General features: G+C 41.7%; 1 protein-coding gene across 1 annotated transcript in view; it reads left to right on the forward strand.

Annotated features, from left to right (window-relative positions):
• Positions 1 to 16,541, forward strand: part of LOC140191075 (tetraspanin-16-like) — a 39,685-nt gene extending 23,144 nt beyond the window's left edge. Inside the window, exons 3-4 of the mRNA XM_072248150.1 lie at positions 3,221 to 3,373; positions 16,470 to 16,541. Coding sequence (XP_072104251.1) covers positions 3,221 to 3,373; positions 16,470 to 16,541 — 225 coding nt within the window. The remainder of the gene's footprint in view (positions 1 to 3,220; positions 3,374 to 16,469) is intronic.
• The last annotated feature ends 8,368 nt before the right edge of the window (positions 16,542 to 24,909 follow it).

Below are 24,909 nucleotides of genomic sequence, written 5' to 3' on the forward strand. Positions count from 1 at the left end.
GCTCCCTCTGTTGCTATTGATACCATTGTTTAGTTTGTCATCTTTAAACAACTCAGTGGTTTCAGGCCTCTTCTAAAGGCAAAACCCTTTCCTGAGTCAGCTTACACTTTCAAACACATCACTACATAGAAAATGCAACACACGCAAAATGCTGGGGGAACTCAACAAGCCATTATTATTACTGCTAGGTCCTGATGAAGGGTCTCAGCCCAGAATGTTGACTGCCATCTCCATAGATGCTGCCTGACCTGCTGAGTTCCTCCAGAATTATGTATGTGCTGGTCTGCAGAATGTCTTGTGTTTATTAGACCATAATGTTGACTGCCATCTCCACAGATGCTGCCTGACCTGCAGAGTTCCTCCAGAATTGTGTATGTGCTGATCTGCAGAATGTCCTGTGTTTATTAGACCATAAGATATAGGAGCGGAATCAGGCCAGTTGACCCCTCAGGACTTCTCAGCCATTCAATTATGGCTGGTTTTTTTTCCAACCCCATTCTTCTGCCTTTTCCCTTCTCCCCTTAACCATCAACCACCTTAACAATCAAGAATCTATCAATCTCTGCCTTACGAACACCCATTGATTTGTCTCCACCAGTTCTCCGTGGCAACAAAATCCACAGATTCACCACTCACTGGCTGAAGAAGTTTCTCCTCATCTCAGTTCTCAAGGGATGCCCGTCTGAGGGTGTTCCTTTGGATCCAGGACTCTCCTGTTAATGAAACATCCTTTCTAGCCAGGCCTTTCAGTATCACTGGTTTTGCATTTTCTGTATGTTGATCTGGATTTCTAGTATCAGCAGAATCACTTATGTTATTTTCTTTTCTCTCGTGTAATTTATACACACTGCCTGTGAGGAAATCTATTCTTAATCTCCTCTACCTTATGCTTCATGCCTATGTTCATTAGTACAGATTTCTTCTACATCCATAAAATTGTTTGCATCTGCCTCCGCCTCCACAGCTTTCAAATCTTAGTCTGTAAATCCGTTACCTCAGGGCCCAACTTTCCTGTCTGCACACATGGCAACTAATCTGTTCTCTCTGCTTGCCCCCTTCAGTCCACTTCTTTAACGTTGTCCATTTTTATGTGGCATCTTCTGTCATAAAAGAAGTCCTGGAGAAATGCAAGTTATTGGTTACTTTTTATAGTCTACCTTTTCGCATCCTGCATATTACAATAATTCTTCAATATATTGTCAAAGGCCTAGACTCATATAAAATTGATAGTCACTGCCTGTGCAGTTCATCATAGGAGCTATAGCTGTGGTTGTTACTGAACTCCATAATACTCCAGAGGCCTATTCCAATTATTAATTTTTAGCTGCAGAAAAAATATTGGTGCAGTGTATTTCTGTTTTCCCTACCCAGTCTGGCTCCAATCCCTTATCAATGTGGTGAACAGTTAAATTGCCTCTGAAGTAGCCAGGCAAGTCAATTTAGTAAATAAGGTTGGACAATAAATATTGTGATCTAGAGGTGGGAACAATATTCAGGAAGATGTAATTGCCAACCGTCTGTGTCTGTATTTCCTTTAGATTGCGTTACTATTTCAAGATGAGGCCCTTAAATTATTAAAAAACAACTACTCTGGATTTGGTGATAAAAACTTAGCAAGTACTGGATGGGATGCTATTATGAAAACAGTAAGTTGCAAAGACCCATTGACATATTCTGTAATGAGGTTATTTTGGACAATTGAGTAACTACAGTCAGTTTCTGATGTAGCAGCAAAGGGTAGAGATCCGATTGGAAAACGTGCGTTGGAATTGTGGGGAATGAGGACCCTGTACAACCCTGACCTACTGCAGGTCCCAACTCTCTTTTGTGCGATCCTTCATAATGACGATGGGGTCTGGTCAGGGGCAAACTCACTGCCTACACGGCGTAAGGTCAAGGCACTGCGGCCTCAGCTCACTCACTGAAACCAGGGCTGCAGCTCTGATAGAATGAGAGATGTGAATGCAGCCCAGTCCATCACGTAAACCAACCTTCCCCGACATGACTTTGTTTACACTTTCCCTGCCTCAGGACAACAGTCAGTATACTGAAAAAAATCCTCCCACCCCAGCCGGCGCTCTCTTCTAAACCCTCCCATTGGGCAGTGGATACAAATCTAGAAAACACACAGCACCAAGCTCAAGGACAGCGTCTAGCCCACCGATACAAGACTCTCGACTGGACCTCTTCATTGATGAAGATAAACTCTTGATTTCATAACCTATCTCACCATTTGCATGGATGTGCTGGGCCAAAAGACTATGCTGCACATGGTCAACTGTAACGCTGTGAATGGAATCAAGGACATTTGTCTCAAAGTCTCATTTGAGATTCCTTCCGAATCCCCTTCCCACAGGCATTGCACTTTCTCCATAACTACAGTATAACATTCCTCCAATTCTGCTACTGCATTTCCCTTTCAACTACTGAGAGATACTTATGTTGGAATGATTGAGGATGGCATGCAAGACAAGGTTTTCCGTTGTATCTCAGTACACGTGACAGTAATGCTTGGAATGATCGTGGATGGCACACAAGACAAGGTTTTCCTCTGTACACATGACAATAATGAACGAATTGACAATTAACTAATTACCAATTGTGCCTCCCTGAGAATAGAAACCAGTGGGAGATTTAGGGTGCTCTTCAGCCTCGGAGGAAAGTGGCGAGGCAGTGGCTTTCACTATTGTTGACAAATGGTCTGTAGTTACCCTGTTCACCTTTGCCTCCTTTGTCCACCTACAGCAGATCATACAGGACCACGGCACATCGTCCTCTTCCCGCTGTGGGAGCTGAAGCTGTAAATTTGCACATTAACTTCATCTTTATAACTTCAGGAGCTCCCAGGTGCTTGGATATATTCCAACTGCTTATCAGGTGGCAATGAGGCTGGGGCAGATCACTTCTTTTGTTGCTTGTTTATGGACCTAATAAGAGCAAATAGAATTAGTGTAGATGGGCAGAAAGGCCCACATGGCTGTAGTGAGCTGAAGGGCCTCTTTCTGTGCTGGACAACTATTATTCTATGGCTCTATGAGTGTAATCAGCGACACGTGAGAGACCCTCCAAGTCCCTTCCCCACAAGCTTGGACTGGCTCGTCACCCATGCTTACAGGTAGATGAACTCTTGAATTTTTGGGATGGAGCTGGTTGAAGATGCTGTCTACAACAGGGGTGAAGATTTTACTAAGCAAAAATAACACTCTTTTTGTCATTCCAGTTCCATTGCTGTGGGTTAAACAATTACACAGATTTTGAAGGATCCTACTATCAAATAGAAAAGGGACGTCGGTACCCTAAGAGTTGCTGCCGAAACCCATTTTCTGCAGACTGCGATGGGTTGTCCACCTCAGATGATGTCATTTATACAGAGGTACAGGATCGGTGTGAACTGTCAGCAAAGGTAGAATTGACAGTCAGATTTTTTATTGTTAAATTGTATGACAAAAGATGCCAATTTTACTCTTTATATTTGTTTTAAGGGCTGTTTATCTTTTGTAACCGCAATGATCAAAAGGAACAGTTCTGTCATTGGTGGTGTTGCTATAGGAATCAGTCTGATACAGGTAAGATGTGATAACGGCATCTGACACATTAAAGTGCCGTGATTCCTGACAGTATTGGTGAAAGTGTCAGGGTTAAAGTTCCACCTTTCCATGTTATCCTGCTGACAGCTGACCGGATTTCTGTGCAAAGGGAGATTCGACATTTAAAAGCAAAACTGTAAGCAGGAACACATCTGACAGGTTCATAGATTCCGACCCCACAACTCTCAATGTGGAACATCTGACACTGGCAGGGACAAAGTCCAGGAGGCTCATGACCATTGGAACTGTTCTGCTGCATAAAACGAATATGCTTCAGCTTTGTGGGGAGGTAACACGGGCAATCAATTATCCAATGCCATGACCTTTTTACTGACTTCACCAGGCTGCCCAAGACGGGTGTCCAGCCACATTCTGTGATGTGTCTGCATGAAGCATCGCTGCACTATCCTGGGCCAAATTCAGCAGACATCCCTTACCTATTACAGCGCCAGTATTTACTGATCAGGGTTCGATTCCTGACACCGTCTATTCTCCCCGTATTCCAAAGACACACATGGGTAGGGTTAGTGAGTTATGGGCATGCTATCTTGGCACTAGAAGCTTGGTGATACCTGCAGGCTGCCCAGCTCAATTCTTGCTGATTTGATTTAACCAAATGACACGTCTCTCTGTATGCTTCGATGTACCTGTGAAAAATAAATCTAATCACTTTTCTCCCTTATGGGTTATGTTGCTTCTCGTTGACCTGAGAGCCAGCATAAATTGGGTGGGCTCCACGTGCAGCAAAACACAAAGAAAATGATGTTCTTTACAATATTGAACCAAACTGTTCACTTTGCAAGTGAGAATCTTATGCAGAATCATGGGGTAGAAATTTGCTCTCTCGATTCCACTTTTTCTGAAGGGCAATTAAGACCCTCTAAGTCGGGCAGCATCCACGGAAAGGAATAGACAGTGGATGTTTCAGGCTAAGACCCTTCATCAGGACTGGAAAAGGAGGGGAAAGAAGTCAGAATAATAAGGTGGGTGAGGGAAAGGAGTAGAAGCCTGCAGGTGATAGGTGAGACCAGGTGAGGGGTGAGGGGGTGAGGAAGGGAGGATGAAGTGAGGAGGAGGGAGTGGAAGCCTGCAGGTGACAGGTGAGACCAGGTGAGGGGGTGAGGAAGGGAGGAAGGGAGGATGAAGTGAGGAGGAGGGAGTAGAAGCCTGCAGGTGACAGGTGAGGGGGTGAGGAAGGGAGGAGGGGAGGATAAAGTGAGGCGGAGGGAGTACAAGCCTGCAGGTGATAGGTGAGACCAGGTGAGGGGGTGAGGAAGGGAGGAAGGGAGGATGAAGTGAGGAGGAGGGAGTACAAGCCTGCAGGTGATAGGTGAGACCAGGTGAGGGGGTGAGGAGGAGGGAGTACAAGCCTGCAGGTGATAGGTGAGACCAAGTGAGGGGTGAGGGGTGAGGAAGGGAGGATGAAGTGAGGAGGAGGGAGTAGAAGCCTGCAGGTGACAGGTGAGACCAGGTGAGGGGGTGAGGAAGGGAGGAAGGGAGGATGAAGTGAGGAGGAGGGAGTAGAAGTCTGCAGGTGATAGGTGAGACCAGGTGAGGGGGTGAGGAAGGGAGGATGAAGTGAGGAGGAGGGAGGTAATTGGTGGAAGAATCTGACCGGAGAGGAGATGAACCATGGGAGAAAGGAAAGGAGGAGGAGCACCAGAGGCAATTAGTCAACGATGCCTGTGTTAAGAAACGTTACCAGACCATGCCAACAGGGAATTCAAATTACAAAATTAGACTCTGATTTCAATAGCTAATGTATTGAATATTCTCAGGTTTTCTTTCCAAACCTCCAGTCTTAGGCAGCTCTGGCAATGGCAAAGGTTGATAATTATTAGGAAAAATAATATTGCAGGGATTGATATAAAGAAATTAAATTGAATGAAATATGTAGTGCAAAAAGAGAGTGAGAAATAGTGAGGTAGTGTACATGGGATCATTCTTCATTCAGAAATCTGATGACAGAGGGGAAGAAGCTGTTCCTAAAACATTGAGTGTGTGTCTTCAGGCTTCTGTACCTCCTCTCTGAAATGAAAAGCAGGCCTGTCCTGTATGAAGGGGGTCCTTAACCTTCCTGAGGCGTTGCCTACTGAAGATGTTTTCAGTGCTGGGGAGACTAGTGCCCGTAATGAAGCTGGCTGAACTTCCTGCAGCTTTTTCCGATCCTGTGTGCTGGCCCTTCCGTACCAGATAGTGATTCAGCCAGCCAGAGTGCCCTCCACTTCCTACTTCAAAATGATCTGGGGAGCAACTTGCAATAGTGTTCACTTCCCCTGCTGAGAACATATTGTATTTGGAGTATTGTATTTTGTTTTCTATCTGAACACCTGTCAGTATCCGAAGCTCAGGTGTGTTCGGTTCATTGTTTTCTCACCCTTAATTTAAGAGCTGGAAATGAATGTGCTGAGGTCCCGGTGAGTGATCCTTCTGCGAAGGGCACCTCACCACCAAGGCAGGTTCAGGAAACCTACCCCACAGTGCCTGCCCTGCTGTACAGCTGTACCACTGCAGATTGTTCTACCTTCTCTAGAACCGTTTGCCCTCAAAGAGACTCAGTAAGAGCTATTTGACTTTTTACCAAATCCTGCTGCTGATTTGATGGAGAATCAAAAGGAAAAGTAAAAATTTTAAAGCAACTTCAATTCAAAATCATTTTTCTTTTACAACAGATGTAATTTGAATCAATGAATGATCCTGAAACAGAAATAGTGAAATGTAACAAGGACTCTGCCCCGAAATATTAACCCACTATTTCTCTTCCATATGCTGTGAATGGTGGCAATAAATATCAGGTCCACCACTTATATTGATGCTTTAGAATCAGAACCAGGTTTAATATCACTGGTATATCCTGTGAAACTTGTAGTTTTGTGGCAGCAGTACAGTTCAATACATTAAAAATCTATAAATTACAATAAGTTGATTAATTTTATGTAATTTTTAATATAAGTGCGGCAACAAGTGAGTCAAAAAACAGTGAAGACATGTTTGTGGGTTGGTTCAATGTCTGGCAAAGGGGAAGAAAGTTCTAAAGCATTGATGGTGTGCCTTTGAGCTCCTGTACCCCCGTGTGATGGTAGCAATGATTAAAGGACATGTCGTGGAGATGGTGGTCCTTAATGATGGATACCATCTTTCTGAGACATAGCCTTTTGAAGATGTCCTCAAGATGTACAGTGCTTGCTTCTTCTGACAGTGAGAATGACCTAATCCAAGATCGTGAACTTTGTTTCTTTTATTTCCTTTGTCTAGGTGATAGCCATGGCAATTTCACTGACATTATTCATCAACCTATTCCGCAATGTATAGAGATTTAGAAATGTTAGTTTGCTATTGTATTCCCTTGAAATGTTAAATATGTTTGTAAATAAAGGATTGATAATATAAGTGAATAGAAACAGAGAGTTGTAATAAAATCTCTGCAAAAGATTTTAATGCTATTAAAAACTACTGCAGCTTCAGGCTAAATGTTTAACACAGCTTGTTTTCATTCCATCTCCATCTTTTCTTACTTTTTATAACATCAATAACAGTCCTTGTGATACTTATATGTTATTCATGATGTTATTAAGGAAGTAATTTATCATCTCATTACTGAATGGTTCGAGGAAATCAGACTGCAGTGTGTATATACCAGTTCTATATCAGACATTAGATATTTCATTAAAATGCTGCCAATCCAGGGATCAGCAGTAGAACGTTACTGAAGAACTTAGTAATCTGCTTCTCTCCCGAATGCCCACTTCAAAATTTGCACCAGATATAAACTAAGCAAAAAGAATAAACATAATTTGTAGCCCAAATGCAGAAAGTTACGATTGCTGAGTTGGAGAATGGTTATGCTCTCATTAAACATGGTCAGAGTGCACAGAGCACTACGGATGGAGTGCGCAGTCAGGAAGCTTTCCACCGGGTCTCCTCAGCTTCACTTCTTTCTGATTGGCGTTGTTGCTTACATTCTGAATGTACTGTAATTAAACTTAATGTCGATGTTGCGTTGGGTTGTTTATGAATATTGCTGAGTGAAACGTGCCTTTGTACTGTTTGGTAATACTACAGATACATGTGGAATTATGAATGGCTTGGGGTTAAATGTTATAATGTGATCAGAAGATTTCAATGTCACAAATCACATTGAAGTTGTATCAGTTCTTTTGTCATCCCAAGTAGAAATGAAATTATAATCTTCTACCATCTGTTATTAGAGTCATCGAGTTCTGCAGCACGGAAATGGGCCCTTTGGCCCCTCTACTCTGTGCTGAACTATTATTCTTCCTAGTCTCATTGATTTACAAGCAGACCATAGCTTTCCATACCTCTCCCATCCATATACTTATCCAAACTTCTCTTCAATGTTGAACTTGAACCCACACCCACCATTTCTGCTGGCAGCTCATTCCACACTCTCAGGGCCCTCTGAGAGAAACTCCCCCTAAACATATCACCATTAACCCATGATGAGTAATTCTACTCTCACCCGACCTCAGTTGGAACAGCCCGCTTGCATTTGCCCTACATTTACCACTCATAACTTTATATAGCTCTACCAAATCTCCCCTCATTCTCCTAAGCTCCAGTAATACTGTATATCCAGTGTTTTCATAAAACACCATGATTTTAATTTAAGCAGAAAGCACCTATTAGTAAAATACAATATATTTCAGTATTTTATATTTATAATAAGTTTTTAATAAATGTATGTCTGTATTAATTTGGAACTTGCATGACACTTCTAACTACAGCAAGTACTTTTTAACACCAACTCATGCCTTGGACCACAATTTAAAAAAAGGTTTTGTTATCGTAAAACTTACAATTGTTTCAGGCAAAGGACTCTAAAAATAAGCTGCTTTTAATTGCTGTGGCTGCACCTTTCACCCATGGATTTCAAGCTCTGCACCTTGTGCAAAGTGATATAGAACATCGAACACACAGCACTTGGAACAGAGTCTTCACGCCAACAGTTCGGCACCGATCATGATGCCAAACTAAACCAATCCCCTCTCCCTGCACCTCCCTATTCCCTGAAGACAGAAGGGACTACTAATGCTCGAATCTGGAGCAAATACAAACTGCTGGAGGAACTCAGCAGGTTGAGCAGTATCAGTAGAGGGAAATAGACTTTTTTTTTTAGCTTGAGACCCTCCAACTGTCCACTTACCTCCACAGAGGCTACTCGATCCCCTGAGTTCCTCCAGCTGGTTCTTTCTCTCTATACCCTTCCTGATAATAATGGTCTTCCACCCTCTTTCATTTACAGGTTTGAGCCAATTTTTGTTTTTGTTTTTGTTTTCTGTAAATACCAGTTCACTGCACACTTTGGAGTGTAATATAGGCAATAAAAGAAGTCCAGACTTAAAAGCTGTTGGTATTACAGGCTGCTTGTGCCAACAAACTCCTGCTGCCCCCTACTGACATAATCAGAGACTCCATCACCTGCTCCGATTACTGTATTTACAGCTGAAAAGATTTAGCATTTTCTCCAAAGCTCAGGGTGTCCCAAAGCACTTTCCAAATACAGTCGCAACTGTAATTACAGCAAGACAATGATCCTTGCGCACAACAAGCTCCCAGGAGCAGCAGTACAATTATTGATCAGGTCAGGCCACCTTTGGGCTAAGAACACTGACATGTGCATACCCCTATGTATAAACAAGCCCCCATAATATTATGAAGTTCAAAAATCAAACATATCTGTGTATGTACATTCATTCCAGTGCACATTAATTAGTGTAGGTATATAAGTTTCTTGTACATTGCATTTTGTAGGATTGCTTTTATATTTTTATTTATTGTGTACTTCATGTTTATTGGGTTTTTTATGCTACATTGGATCTGGAGTAACAATCATTTCATTCTCCTTTACACTTGTGTACTGAACAATGACGTTCAACAATCTTGAATCTTGAACTGCAGAACTCTCTCCACTTTTAGTTGTTCCTCTTTATCAGTCTTATAAAATTATAGGATATAGGAACAGAATTAGGCCATTCATTACAATACTGTGGAGTTGTAGTTACCATATTGAGTGACTTTTGACTATTTTCCATCTTATGGGCAATATTGACGTGGATACCTGTAAAAACAGAACCTGTTTGTTACCCAGGGTTGACCTGTAATCTGTTTTGGATGCTGACTGAGGAGTCAGTGGCCACTTTATTCGGTGTATCTCTACACCTGTTTGTTAATGCAAATACCATTTTGTGGCAGCAACTCAATGCATAAAAGCATGCAAACATGGCTATGAGGTTCAGTTGTTGTTCAGATTAAACATCAGAATGAGAAGAAATGAGATCTAAGCGACTTTGACAATGAAATGATTGGTGGTGCCAGATGGGGTGGTTTGAGTATCTCAGAAACTGCTGGTCTCCTGGAATTTTCATGCACAACAGTCTATAGAGATTACAGATAAACAAAAAGCATCCAGTGAACGGCAGTCCTGTGGGTGGAAACACCTTGTTAATGAAAGAGGTCAGAGGAGAATGGCCAGACTGGTTCAAGCTGACAGGAAGGCAACAGTCACTGAAGTAACCATGTTACAGCAGAGGTGCGCAGAAGAGCATCTCTGAATGTACAACACACTGAACCTTGAAGTGGATGGGCTACAACAGCAGAAGATCACACCAGGTTTCATTCCTGTATGTAATAAAGTGGCCACTGAGTGAATATTAGTCAGGAAGTTGTGGAAACCAGGAAATAAAACCCTTAAAGTTAACCCCTGTCTTAAAGGGATTCCTATGAATCTTAAGCCAGAATCTTAGCAAAGGGAAACCTTTCTCAAAATGGCATGTGAGATTGAGTTTAAGAGTTGAGAGGTAATATTGCAGCTATACAGGACCCTGGTCAGACCCCATTCGGAGGAACAAATTTGTAGAGAGATTGCAGACTTGCAAGTAACATAACTTTATACTTTATTGTCGCCAAACAATTGATAATTGAACGTACAATCATCACAGCGATATTTGATTCTGCACTTTGCGCTCCCTGGAGTACAAAAGGTTGTTATAGTACTGATTTTAATTTTCCACAGATTGACTGGGACTCACACTGTAAAAAGACTGGATGGAAAAGACTTCGTCAAATGTATTCAGTACATAAAGTCCCAATGAGAGAGGGTGCGAGACTTGATCTGCTGTTAGAGAATGAGACAGAGCAGGTGACAAAAGTATGTGCATGGGAACACTTTGCATCTGGTGATCACAATTCCATTAGTTTCAAAGTAAATATGCAAAACTATATGTCTGGTCCGTGGGTTGAGATTCTAGATTGGAGAAAGGCCAATTTTAATGGGACCAGAAAGGATCTGGCAAATGTAGATTGGGACAGGTTGTTTTCTAGCAAAGGTGTATTGGTGAGTGTGAGGCCTTCAAGAGTGATATTTTGAGAGTGCAAAGCTTGTATATCCCTGCTACAATAAAAGGTAAAGATAACAGATGTAGGTAGCTTGTTTTTCAATAGATATTACATTGAGGTCCTGATTAAGAAAAAGAAGGAGGTTCATAGTAGGATTAGGCTGGTAGGAACAAATGAGGTGCTTGTGGAGTATAACAAATGCAAGAGAACGCTTAAGAAAGAAATCAGGAGGGATAAAAGAAGGTATGAGGTTGCTCTAGCAGACAAAGCGAAGGAGACTCCCAAGTGATTCTAAAGATATGTTAGCAAAAGGCTGGCAAGGGATTAAATTGACCTTCTGAAAGATCAGAATGGTAATCCATTATTCTTTTGCATCTGTATTTCCTTGGGCGATGGACATGAAGTCTTTAGAGTAAGGCAAAGCGGCATCCACAAGCAAACCCTATACAGATTACAGAGGAGTTGGTGTTCGCTGTCTTGAGGCAAACTAGGGCGGATAAATCCCCAGGGCTTGACAAAGCATTCCCTCGGACCCTGCAAGAGGCAAGTGCAGAAGTTGCTGGGGCCTTAGCAGAGATATTTAAATCATCCTTAGTGATAGGTGAGGTGCCAGAGGATTGGAGGACAGCCTATCTACACTCTCATAATTTTGCATACCTCTATCAAATCTCCCCTCGGTTTTCTCTATTCCAGGGAATAAAGTCCTAACATATTCAATCTTTCCGTATAACTCGGGTCCTCCAGTCCCTGCAACATCCCTGTCAATTTTCTTCGTACACTTTTCAATCTTATTTATATCTTTCCTGTAGATAAGTGGCCAAAACTGCACACAGTACTCCTAATTAGGCCGCACCAATGTCTTACACAGCTTCAGCGTAACGTCCTGTAATGTTGAATCAGGTTTGTGGGTCCAGCGAGTGAGACAGAAAATGCACTGACTTCGAATAGGTATATTAATCATTAAACAGTAAAAATTAAAAAAAACATTCATGTTTCCCAAGTTACAGACAGTAGAAAGCTGAATACTCAACAAACATAATTAATTAAAAGTTCACGCAGAAGATACCTTCTCAACCATCATGTGCATCTTGACCTAAAACAAAGTGTGACGCCAAACCAAGCTATCGGACGATTGATGCTAATGAGAGAGATAAGAGAGACAATGGAGAAACATTCAAAATGCTAACAAGAGAGGAGAGAGGGATTAACGGAAAAGAAACACAATTCCGAATGTTGACAGACCGATTGCTTTGAACCTGAACTGTTTGAAGTTTGATGGACAGGTGATACTAAAGCAGGGGGATAAAAAGAGCAGGTTCGCTGAGGCACGGGACACCACGAGATCACGAGACAACGAGACCCTGGAAAGAGCGATGTGCCCCCACAAGTGGTGAGAGTTTGGAGGTCCGGTTCGCGGGAACCGACAATAGGCTCACAGGGTGTAAAGGTACGATCGGTGGGAACCTGGTGTGTGTGTCCGCCCTTGCCTGGATGCCGGGTTCACTATGGAAGAATGGTCATGTCTGGAACGGAGGGGTCACAGTCGGTGACCACAGCGAGATAGAAGACATCAAAAAGAGTCTGCCCGAAACCAACTGCGAAGACATCAAAGGCTGAACCAAATTGCATCCCTCTCTCTCTCTCTCTCTCCAACGGTACAACAGCGATTACTGCGAACTGCACTAAGCTGAAATGAACTCTGTCACTGTAAGACTGATCATTTTACCCCTAGACTGTGATAGAACTTGGTTGATTCCTACTACCCTAGTTCTGTGTATAGGTGTGTATTATCATTGCTAACCTGTTACATTTATATCCTTACGATTAGAGTACTGTATTATTTGTTTCTTTAATAAAACTTAATTAGTTCCCAGTAATCCAGACTCTAACAAGTGTTCCATTTCTGCTGGTTTGGCAACCCAGTTACAGGGTACGTAACATAAGGAAGAGAGAAAGTCCCTTTCACATGCAACTTTGTACACCCAGGATGTCTGAAACTCGATGCCAAGCATCTATCCAATGGGAAAAGCAGCTACATCTAAACTAACCAATCACAATGGAAGTGACTTTTGACAATCAGAACAAGCCACACCCCCACAGGACACATCCCATTTCCTGTACTCAATACTTTGATTTATGAAGGCCAATGTACCAAAAGCTTTCTTTATGACCCTACCTACCTCTGAAGTCACTTTCAATGAATTATAGACCTGTATTCCCAGACCCCTTTGTTCTACCCCACTCCTCAGTGCCCTACCATCAAGTCCTACGCTGGTTGGACATACTGAAGTGCAACACCTCACACTTGTTTGCATCAAGTGGCATCTGCCGTTTTTCAGAGGATTGGAGCACAGGCTTTTTCCACTGAGGTTGGGTGGGACTACAGGTAGAGGTCAGAGGTTAAGGATGAAAGGTGAAATCTTAAAGGGGAACATGAGGGGAAATTTCTTCACTCAGAGGGTCATGAGAGTGCGGGATGAGCTGCCAGCACAAATGGTGCATGCGAGCTCGATTTCAACATTTAAGAGATGTTTGGATGGGGACATGGGTCATGAGGGTATAGAGGGCTATGATCTCAGTGTAGGTCGATGGGACTAGGCAGTTCAAGCTATTTGGCATGGATTAGATGGGCTGAAGGGCCTGTTTCTGTGCTATACTTTTTCTATGACTCTATAACATATCTGCAGAATCCCTTAGTATTCTTTTTCACCTTGTCTGCTATGGCAACTTAATACCTTCTTTTAGCCCTCCTAATTTTTTTTTTAAGTGTTCTTCTGCATTTCTTAATCTCTTTAAGTACCTCATTTGTTCTTACCTGCCTGTACCTGCTATGCACCTCTTTCTTTTTATTTACCTGGGCCTCTGTATCTCTTCAAAACCAAGGTTTCCTAAACCTGATCTCTTTACCTTCTGACAGGCACTGACAAGCATATTCTAGCTCAATACACAGTGTAATGATTTAATCTGTATAAACCATATGCAAGACAAGCTTTTCAATGTATCACAATACGTACATGTGATAGTAATTAACCAATTCCAGTACCATATTTTACAGTCACTGTGTACGTTTGATGCAGAATTGACCACTATGCATTAAAGATCTGCAGTGTGGGAGTGCTACCGCTGGAAGGGGCTCAGGAATCTGAGAGTGACACACCACCCCTTCTCCTGAGTGATTAGGGGTAGGTGGTAAACATTGGCTCCAGGACTCCATGAGTCAACAGCAGTAAAAGCAACTTTTATGTAGCTTAAAACACTAAATCAGCATTAAGAACACCTTCATCCACAACTAGCTTAAAACACTAATACAAAATAAACCATAGATGTCAATGTACATAGGCAACAGTAGAAGAATTACAGATTGCACCATCTGTCAAAAAATAATTTTTTTCCTTTTTTTTAATGTGACGTGGGAATTGCTGGGGAGACGGATGTTTATCAGATGAGCGGAATCACTCTCGAGAAGGTGGTGTTGAAACACTTCCTCAAATCGAGGAACCCCTCCTGGTGGTGACTCTCCCCCACACTGCTGTCCCCTACCTTAGTGGGCAGATCTGTAGATGTTCAAAGCTTGTTTAAAGCAGCCCTCTGGTTGTAGGCAGAACAAAATGAAACCCTGTTGATTTATCCAGACAAAAATGCTCTGAATAAATTGACATGAGAATATTGCATCTGATCCAAGAATTGAGAGCTGCTGTTTATCTTAAACTGATGCTCATCATTTAAGAAATATTCTATATATCTACATCCAGTTGGGCTTAGTATGGTCACACCTCTCAGTACAACGGAGGATGTGATGTGACTGAGTTGCCTGATCATGATGTCACATGGTACGACCACCTGGTGGCGCTAAACCTGGGCAATTCAATAACCCGCGAACTGACCATTTGGAAATCCTGACAGTTCAGATCTCCCTCGCCAGGGCATTTTTGCCACACTCCCCCATTCACCCATTTGCTCACTGTGTCCCAGCTCCCATGGCCTCATTCACTCACCAGGGCCACAGTTTCTGGGCTCCCATTAAATTTGTTTGATTCTGTTTGAAACTCACCAGGCTCCTTGGAAGATTTATTATTCTACAGTGTAACTTAGAAAAAAAAAGTTATATTACCATATCCAACATTCTGGAAAAACTACTAGTCTGGCACATTCAGAGACCCGAGCGCTCCAGATTGACGGAGTATTTGAAGTATATTTATTATCAAAGTATGTATACATTATACAACCTTGAGATTTGTCTCCTCACAGGCAGGCTCAAAGCAAGAAACCCAAAGTGAACCCATTTTAAAAAATCCAACAAGCACCCAATGTGCAGAGAGAGAGAAAAAAAACAAATTGTGTAATCAATAAAAGCAAGCATACCGCGTTCAGAGCTAAAATAAGTCCACAGACGTGAAGCCTGGAGCAGGCCCACAGCCTCAGTGCAGTGGAGAGTGAAGCAGCGAGCAGAACCAGCCTGACCCTCGGCACTTAAATCAGCCAGACGATGGGTCGTTCCTCGCTCTAAGACCTGGGCTCCATCTCATCGATACATTCTGGGCCTGGACACCGCCACCATGTTCTGACCCGTAGCCAATCTTTCCAAATCGGCTCGGCGCTTAGATCAATTAGACCTCGCTCTCGGTTTAGCTGGAAGGGCTGAAAACTCCCCTGCTCCGACTTTTCTCTGCTTCACACGCCCCAACTCCATTTCGAACATGCCTCGCCTCGCTCTGACCACTTCTTCTCAAACATGCCTCAATCTTTGAGTCAGCCTCGCCCTTACTCGTCTCTTTATTGTTTGCGCTGATCGCGTATCATAATGTTTTTTACAGAACAAGTGTCATTAATAAAGTATTTAGTTGTATTTCTTGCTTTGAGAACCACCAGTAAGTAGTCACCTGTCACCAGCAGTGGCATCAACGGAGTATTCCACGGTCTCTGTCCTCCCTCTGCCCTGCTGGCAGTACCTTACCCCTACAAACTTAATTCTCCAGCTATTGACACAGGTTGGGAGTTCCAACCCACTGCTCCCACACGGTTACTGATGAGCGAGTGTCACATCATCAGACAATGAAGCATTAATTGGCTCTGTGGTGAAGCAGAGCGGAGGAAACCTGAGCAAGATTCTGACCAGTGAAGATACAGAGGCAGATTTTACAACGTTTCCGTCCCACTGCCCATGAGTCTGAATGCAACCCAACTCAGATGGAGACGACTGTACCCACCTCCTCAGGCACAGAGCTGAGGTCTCAGCGGCAGCTGGGCTGCAGGGGTCCTGGTGTAGAGACCCCAACATCGGGAGGTCTTTCACAGAAAGTGGAGCTTCGATCAAAGAAATAAGCAAAATACTAAAATAAATTAATAATCAAAATTTCCTTCCTTTTTGCTTCCTAGTCCAGGCGAAGATTTGAGGATAAAGGGTTTTGACTCGAAACATTGACTGTGCACTTCCCTCCACGAATACTGTCTGACCAACTGATTTCTGTAGCAGTTTGTATTTGTTGCTCAAGATTTCAGTATCTGCGGTCTCTTGTGTCTCCAAAGGTTTGGAGAGGCAGCTTCCTCATGGAATGCAGGGCAATCCCTGACCAGACCTCGCTGCAGGAGTTCACCTGACACACAGTGACCCACCACCTCTTACTCGATGAGGCTTGAATTTCTGCCTTCAATACAGTGTGTTTGAAGTCCAGGTTCGCTAATTGTATTGGCTGATCAATGACCGGAACTCGATCACCCAGCATTCTGCTCAGCAAACATTCGTACTGGCTGTGACTGAGACTGTAGGACTCAGAATCATTGCAGTTTGCAGCACGGTAGGAGACCATTCAGCCCATCGTCTCCATGCTGGCCAGACGCTAACCAGGTTAATTCCCAATTCCTGCATCCCTGCAAGTTGCAGCTTCATACACATCCTTCAGATGTGAGGATGATGCCTGCTTCCACTGGTCTTTTATAGTAATACCACACAGAAAGAGACCATTCAGCCCAGATGGTCAATGCTAACCAAGACTCACTTGCCAGCTATTGGTCCATAAGCTTCTAAACCTTTCCCATCCAGGTACCTGTCCAACTGCCTTTAACAGTTGCTAATGTACCTGCTTCAACTACTTCCCCTGGCAGCTCATTCCACCCTTTCTGTAAATAAGGTTTTCCTCAAGTTCCTGTTAAGTTTCTCCCCTCTCACCTTACACCTATGCCCTCTAGTTCCTGATTCCCCAGCCCCTAGGGAAAAGACCGAGTGCATTCAGTCCATCTATTTTTGACCAGTAAATTCCAAATACCCACAACTCGTTGCCTCAACTCCCCTCTTATCCTTCTACCAATTAACTTTAACCTGTCACTTGATTACCTCTCTGTTTACCTTATCTTGGCTTCTCAGCTGTACGCACCTCAATTAAACCCCCGCGGCACAGTTAAAGAGAACAAACCCAAGCCAGCCAGATTCTCCCCAGGGTGACAATTTCAACAGTCCTAGAAACATCTTTGTAAATCTCATAAGGTAAAGTGAATGGGCTTGGGACCCACGCTCACAAAGTCCCCCGCAGTCCCCCTATCAGAGACACGGGCTTCTGAAAGAGTCAGTGGTGCAGTGGGTCACGGAGAGTCATGGTGTCGCAGCTCCAGCGACCCAGGTTCAATCCTGACTTCCCCTGCTGTATGCGTGGTGGCTTCCCCACGCATTCCAAATGTGTGTATGTTTCTACACCCCTGGAGTCGGGGGAAGTGCTAGAATTTGTGGGGGGGGGCACAGGGGGAGTTGTTAGAAATGTGTGGTAAATGTGTCCATAATGGTTAGCATGGACTCGATGCCCCAATAGGTCTGTTTCTGTGCTGTGTGATGAGGTAGGTGTGGCTCTGTTTCCCAAAGGGTTTCTGAGAGGTCCCCTCAGACGACATCTCTGCAACGGATGACATAAGCATTTACCCCTCTGCTGCCTGTGGGACCCTGCCTTCCCCCTTTCCGACATCAACACCACCTCGTGACTTTAGAGTTCCCAAACTTCTGAAGGCGACAACCAGCTTAATTCTTACCTTTATAATTTTTCCTCCAACTAAATAGGGAATGACCCAATTGCTTGAAGGGCTTGAACTCCTGAACTGCAGGGCAAATACGATCAACGGACAACTCCCAGGCAATGCACATTTATGTAGTGCAGGTCCTCCCCAGCACTGCGAATGCCTGACTTCTGGACACTCTGTACAAATGAGCAAACTGACTTATGGACATTCTGTACAAATGAGCAAACTGACTTATGGACATCCTGTACAAATGAGCAAACTGACTTATGGACATCCTGTACAAATGAGCAAACTGACTTATGGACACTCGTACAAATGGGCAAACTGACTTATGGACATCCTGTACAAATGAGCAAACTGACTTATGGACACTCGTACAAATGGGCAAACTGACTTATGGACACTCTGTACAAATGAGCAAACTGACTTATGGACACTCGTACAAATGGGCAAACTGACTTATGGACACTCTGTACAAATGAGCAAGCTGCAATTACCAGAGGCTGGCAGCACAAAGCAGACTCACTCCTCACTCACGGAGTCAGTGAGGTCGGCCGGCGGCCACAGTCCCCTCACCTGCTCACTCTTCTATCTCCGCTGTTTCTATCATCCTCTCCCAAATTATTTATTTATTTAGGAGATATTAGGGTGGATTTACCTAGTGGAGAATGCCTGGGCATGACTTTGTTTAACAGGCTGAGGCTGATGCACCAGCACCCACCCCATGGTCCTCGGAAGATCAGGCTCAGGGTCCCGTGGCAGAGAGTGCAAGGCAACTGGGGACTCTTCACTGTGGTAGCCTTCCTCCATCTCCACCACCATTGTGATGTGTCATCATCTTCCTCCATCTCCACTGCCATGGTGATGTGACATCATCTTCCTCCGTCTCCGCTGCCATTGTGATGTGTCTTTCTTTTTCAATATTTTTATTAATTTCTTACATAAAAGAATACAGAGTACAGTAGGATATATAATATATATCGATTACAATATATTGAAATCACAGATGAAGTGTAACTACCCTATATCCATATAAATTAAATTTAAACATAATATTGAAAAGAGATAATTGTATTATACAAAAAATCTAAACCCACTACCAGAAAAAAAAACAGCTGTTTGGTTAAAAAAAGAAAAGGAAAAAGTCCTTAATATATAGCAAAACATATTGTTAGCCAGCATCTGCACTTAATAGCAAATCAAAGATTTTGAAAATAATTCAAAAAAGGTCCCCACAATGTTAAAAAATCTTGCCTAGGTTCAGAAATTAAACAGCGAATCTTCTCTAAATTTAAGCAAGATATAACATCATGTAACCAGTGAGTACAAGTAGGCGAAATGACATCCTTCCACTCAAGCAACAATGCCTTCCTGGCTATAAGAGAAATAAAGGCCAAAATATGCAGATCATGTGTCTCCAAAATAATATAATTTCCTCCAACATTACCAAATAAGGTAGTCAAAGAATTAGGTTTAAAATTTACTTTAAAAGGCACCCAAAAAAGTTTAAAATACTTCCTTCCAATATTTTTCAAGACTCGGACAAGTCCAAAACATATGGATTAGTGAAGCTTCTCCATTGTTACATCTATCACAATAGCGAGAAATATCCGAATAAAAATGAGACAGCTTATCTTTAGACGTATGGGCTGTATGAACCATTTTAAATTGTAGAAGGGAATGACGGGCACATAACGATGAGGTGTTAACCAATTTAAAAATTTCATTCCAAGTGTCCTCAGAAACTGAAATCTGTAAATCTTGTTCCCAAAGACTTTTAATTTTATCTAAAGGAGTATTTCTCACTCCCAACAACATACCATAAATATTAGATTTAGATGCATTATGGAAGGGTTTCAAATTAAAAATTATAACAAGTAAATTCTTATCTGGACTTTTAGGAAACGTATGTACTTGAGAACGCAAAAAGTATCTAATTTGTAAATATTGAAAAAGGTGTGCTCTTGGTAGGCTATACTTAACTGACAGTTGTTCAAATGAAGAGAGACTATCTCCAACAAACAAATCATGAAAACATTTAATATCCAATCTATTCCACTCTTTAAAAATTACATCAGACATAGAAGGTTTAAAAAAATAGAGAAAATAGGACTGGAAAGTGAAAAACTCAATAAACCAAAATATTTTCTAAATTGTACCCAAATCCTCAAGGTGTGTTTAACTACAAAATTATCAGTTAAATTACTTAAAGATAAAGGAATGGAGGATCCGAGAAGAGAAATGATAGAAAACTTATTTACAGAGCTAGCTTCTAAAGAAACCCAGACCAGATAGTCTTCTCGATTAATATAATATAACCAAAATGTAAGATTCCATATATTGACTACCCAGTAATAAAATCTAAAATTGGGTAAGGCTAAACCTCCATTCTTTTTAGCTTTTTGAAGATTAACTTTATTTTATCGAGAAATTCATTTTTCCATACATAAGAAGATATAATAGAATCCAAAGAATCATAAAAGGATTTAGGAATGAAAACAGCTATGGCCTGAAATAAATATAAAAATTTAGGCAAAATATTCATTTTATTAGAATTGATTTGGCCAATCAATGATAAAGAGAGGGGTGACCAATTTGATAGTGCCTTCTTAACATAATTCAGAAGTGTAAAAAAAAAATCTTTAAAAAGGAATTTATAACTCCTAGTAATTGTTACACCCAAATAAGTAAATTGATTTCCTACAATTTTAAAAAGAAGGCTAGTATTAACTAATACCAAATTATTCAAAGGAAAAAGTTCATTCTTATGAAAGTTAAGTTTATATCCTGAAAACTGACTAAAGCAGGAGAGTAAAGGAAGTTGAGAAGGTAAAGAAGACTCCACATTAGAAATGTAGAGCAAAAGGTCATCAGCATAAAGCAAAACTTTGTGGGTAATACCCCTCCTTAAAATAATAATGATATCATTAGATTCCCGGAAAGCAATAGCTAAAGGTTCTAAGACCAAATCAAAAAGCAAAGGACACAAAGGACAACCTTGTCTAGTTCCACAATGAAGTTTGAATGGTTTAGAGTACTAAGAGTTAGTAAGAACCTGAGCGGAGGGAAATAAATAACGTAATTTAATCCACTGAATAAAATTGGGCCCAAAGTTAAATTTTTCTAAAGTTTTAAATAAATAATTCCATTCAACCCGATCAAAGGCTTTCTCAGCATCTAAGGATATCACACATTCTGAAATTTCTTTAGAAGGAGAATAAATAACATTCAATAAACAACGGATCTTAAAGTGGGAGTATCGATTTTTGATAAATCCAGTCTGATCATCAGAGATAATAAATGGCAAAATATTTTCAATCCTATGAGCCAAAAGTTTAGATAAAATTTTAGTATCAACATTAAGTAAGGAAATAGGTCTACAAGAAGAGCATTCAACTGGGTCCTTATTCCTTTTAAGAATAAGTGAAATGGAGGCTTCATAAAAAGATTGTGGCAACTTACCTAATTTAAAATGTCAGAAAGGGCTGAATATAAACACGGTATAAGCAAAGAGGAAAAAGTTTATAAAACTGACCAGAAAATCCATCAGGACCCAGAGCCTTCCCCGAGTGCAAAGAGTGAACAACTTCAGCAATTTCCTCATAAAAGATAGGTTGATCCAACAATTTTCGTATATCAACAGAAAGTGTAGGAATGTTTAATCGATCTAAAAAATGATTCATTAGAGTATTATCTTTAGGAGGATCAGAACTATAGAGTAGAATTCTCTAAAAACATCATATATTTCTAAATGATCAGATGTTTTATCACCATTAGCTTTACAAATTTCTTTAATTTGATGTTTAACTATAAAGGACTTTAACTGGTTAGCTAATAGTTTACCCGTTTTATCTCCATGAACATAAAACTGACTTCAATCTTTTAAAAGTTGCATTTCAATTGGATAAGTTAAGAACAGATCGTATTTAGTTTTAATTTAAACACATCTTTTATATAAAACAGGATCTGGAGCCAAAGCATATTTTTGGTCTAATTGTTTCAACTGATTGGCTAATTCAATTCTCTCCTCATTAGCTTTTCTCTTAACACTTGCGGTAAAAGAAATAATTTGACCTCTAATACAAGCCTTAAAAGCATCCCATAAAATAAGACTAGAAGTCTCTACTAGCATATTCCCTTCAAAAAAAAAGAATAACTTGTCTCTCCAAAAATTTTAAAAAGTATTTATCTGATAAAAAAGTTGGATTAAAACACCAGAATCTGTTTATTTGGGAGACACCCAGAAGATTTAAAGATAAAAGCACATGAACATGATCTGAAACAGCAATTTCTTTATATTCACAGGATCGAACAAATGGAATCAATTGGCTATCAACAAAAAAATAATTAATCCTGGAATACGTATGACGAACACGAGAAAAAAATGAGTACTCTTCATCTGTTGGATACAAAAAATGCCAAACATCAACAATATCACATTTCATTAGAAAAGATTGGATAAAGGAGGCAGTTCTACTACAAGTCAATCATTTAGAAGAAGAATGATCTAAAACAGGATCTAAACAACAGTTGAAGTCTCCTCCTAAAACCAAAAAATATAAACTTAAATCTGGTAAAAGCAACAACAAAGTTCAAAAAGCCTGGGTCATCTATATTCAGGGCACACAATTTAGCAAAAAAAAATTATTATCTAATTTCCCTGACACTATAACAAAATGCCCTTTGGTATCAACACTACATTATGTTGAACGGAAGAAGCTGAATTGTCTATAAGAATTGAAACTCTTGCCTTAGCCTGAAAGGAGGAATGGAAAGATAAACCCTTCCAATGGCTGAAAAGATGTAAGTTATCACATTCACAAACATGTGTTTCTTGTAAAAAAATAATTGAGACATTCAATTTCTTAATATAATTAAATATCTTATTACATTTCACAGGATGGTTTAATCCTTTTACATTAAAACTAAGTAAATTAAAAATATGGTCCATTTTAAATATTGCTTAAAGGAGATGTTTGAATAAAAACTGCTGGAATATATATTAAATCTTAACAATGAGCTTTAAGATAAAGTAACCAAGCAACAAATGAAGTTAAGAGAACCAAATAGCTGATAGAAAAAAAGAAAACCACCCCCCTGTCATAGGGAGGTGGCTAGGAACGGACCCAAGTGCAAGGCACAGACATTGAAATACCAGGGACAGGACTAGGTTACAGACTGAGGGCAAGGACCTAGACACAAAAACCGGGAACCCAGAATGGGACTGGACAAGAGAGGTAGGAGCCCGGGCTTGGACTCCGAGCCAGAGACCAGACAAGGACCCAGTACCTGGGTCTTGCCTCTGGCTTGGACCCCAGAACTAGGCAAGAATGAGGCTTGGCAGGCAGGCAGGACAAGGCTGGAGTCTTCAGGCTAGAGGCTAGAGACGAGGCTTGGCAGGAGGCAGGAGGCTGGAGTCTTCAGGCTTGAGGCTAGAGGCGAGGCTTGGCAGGAGGCAGGAGGCTGGAGTCTTCAGGCTCGAGGCTAGAGGCTAGAAACGAGGCTTGGCAGGAGACAGGAGGCTGGGGTTGTCAGGCTCGAGGCGAGAGGCTAGAGACGAAGCTTGGCAGGGCAGGAGGCTGGGGTCTTCAGGCTCGAGGCTAGGCAGGAGGCTGGAGTCTTCAGGTTTGAGGTTAGTCAGGAGGCTGGAGTTTCAGGCTTGAGGCTAGGCAGCCTCCTCCTGGGCAGGGCGTGGTACTCCTGGACAGGGCACGGATCACCACTGGACGGAGGCATGGGACAGGAAGGGACAGAACCAACCGCAGATAACAGCAAGACAGCTTGGCTTAACCCGATGGAGGCAAGGGACAGGAAGGGACAGAACCAACCGCAGGTAATTACGGCCTGGCTTACCCAACGGAGGCAAGGGACAGGAAGGGACAGAACCAACCACAGGTAACGGCAAGACGGCCTGGCTTACCTGGGCAGAAGTAAGGGACAGGAAGGGAGCTAGGTACAGGGTGGCTCCAGGACAAGACTGCAGGCGAGACGAGGCGAGAGTTACCAGCAAGACAGGGCAAGGCTTCAGGCAATGCAAGGCGAGGCGAGAACTTCAGGTGAGGCGAGAGTTACCGGCAAGACGAGGCAAGGCTTCTGGCAAAGCAAGGTGAGATGAGAACTTCAGGCGAGGTGAGAGTTACTGGCAAGACAAGGAAGGGCTTCAGGCAACGAAACAGAAGGCAAGGGAATGGATATGAGGAGTAAGGACAAGAACAATCCAGCACCACGCCCTGGCCTCTGGAGGTATTTATGCAGCCAGCCCCAGTGAGAATCAGCTGCCTCAGAGCTCAACAAGAACAGAAACAGAGTAGACAGGAAAACCTGGAGCAAGGTCGATGGACTGGACCGTAAACCAGAATACGGACTTCACAGACCGGACCATGACACCCCCACCCCCTACCCAAAGAGAGAAAGTCAACCAAGGGCAGTCGACAGCTAAACCTACCATTTCCCTCCCTAAATAATCTACTGGCTGAGCTCCAAACAAAATTTTCAAGGCAAAACTGCAGTCCAATAAGACACAACAAAAAACAGAGCAAAATTAAACATATTTTAAAAAACGTCATAAGAAATTATAGTATAAAAATATTAGAAAGAAGTATGAAAGTTCAAAACAAATTAACTTAGAAAGTATTAACTCAAAGAAAACTTACTAATATTAAATCCTTAATTTTCTGAACAAGGAAATAAAAGTACAAAAAAAATTAGATACGAAGGTATACCAAAAGTAAAAAATACAGTTGTTCATAAAAGAAACTAATGAACAGTTAGACTGCTGATTCTAAAAAAAGGATCCATCAGGCAAACGCAACTTAAATTTGTGTAAAGAGTTATTGAACAGTTAAACTTCTGAAATTGATTCGGCACTCAGGAAATCCTGCACCTCTTTAGTCGAACGGAACCACTTCTGAGAGTCATTTTTCAAAATGATTCTAAGACAAGCGGGGTAATGAAGAGAGGGTTT

This window comes from Mobula birostris, chromosome 32 (assembly GCF_030028105.1).
Source record: "Mobula birostris isolate sMobBir1 chromosome 32, sMobBir1.hap1, whole genome shotgun sequence".
NCBI lineage: Eukaryota > Metazoa > Chordata > Chondrichthyes > Myliobatiformes > Myliobatidae > Mobula > Mobula birostris.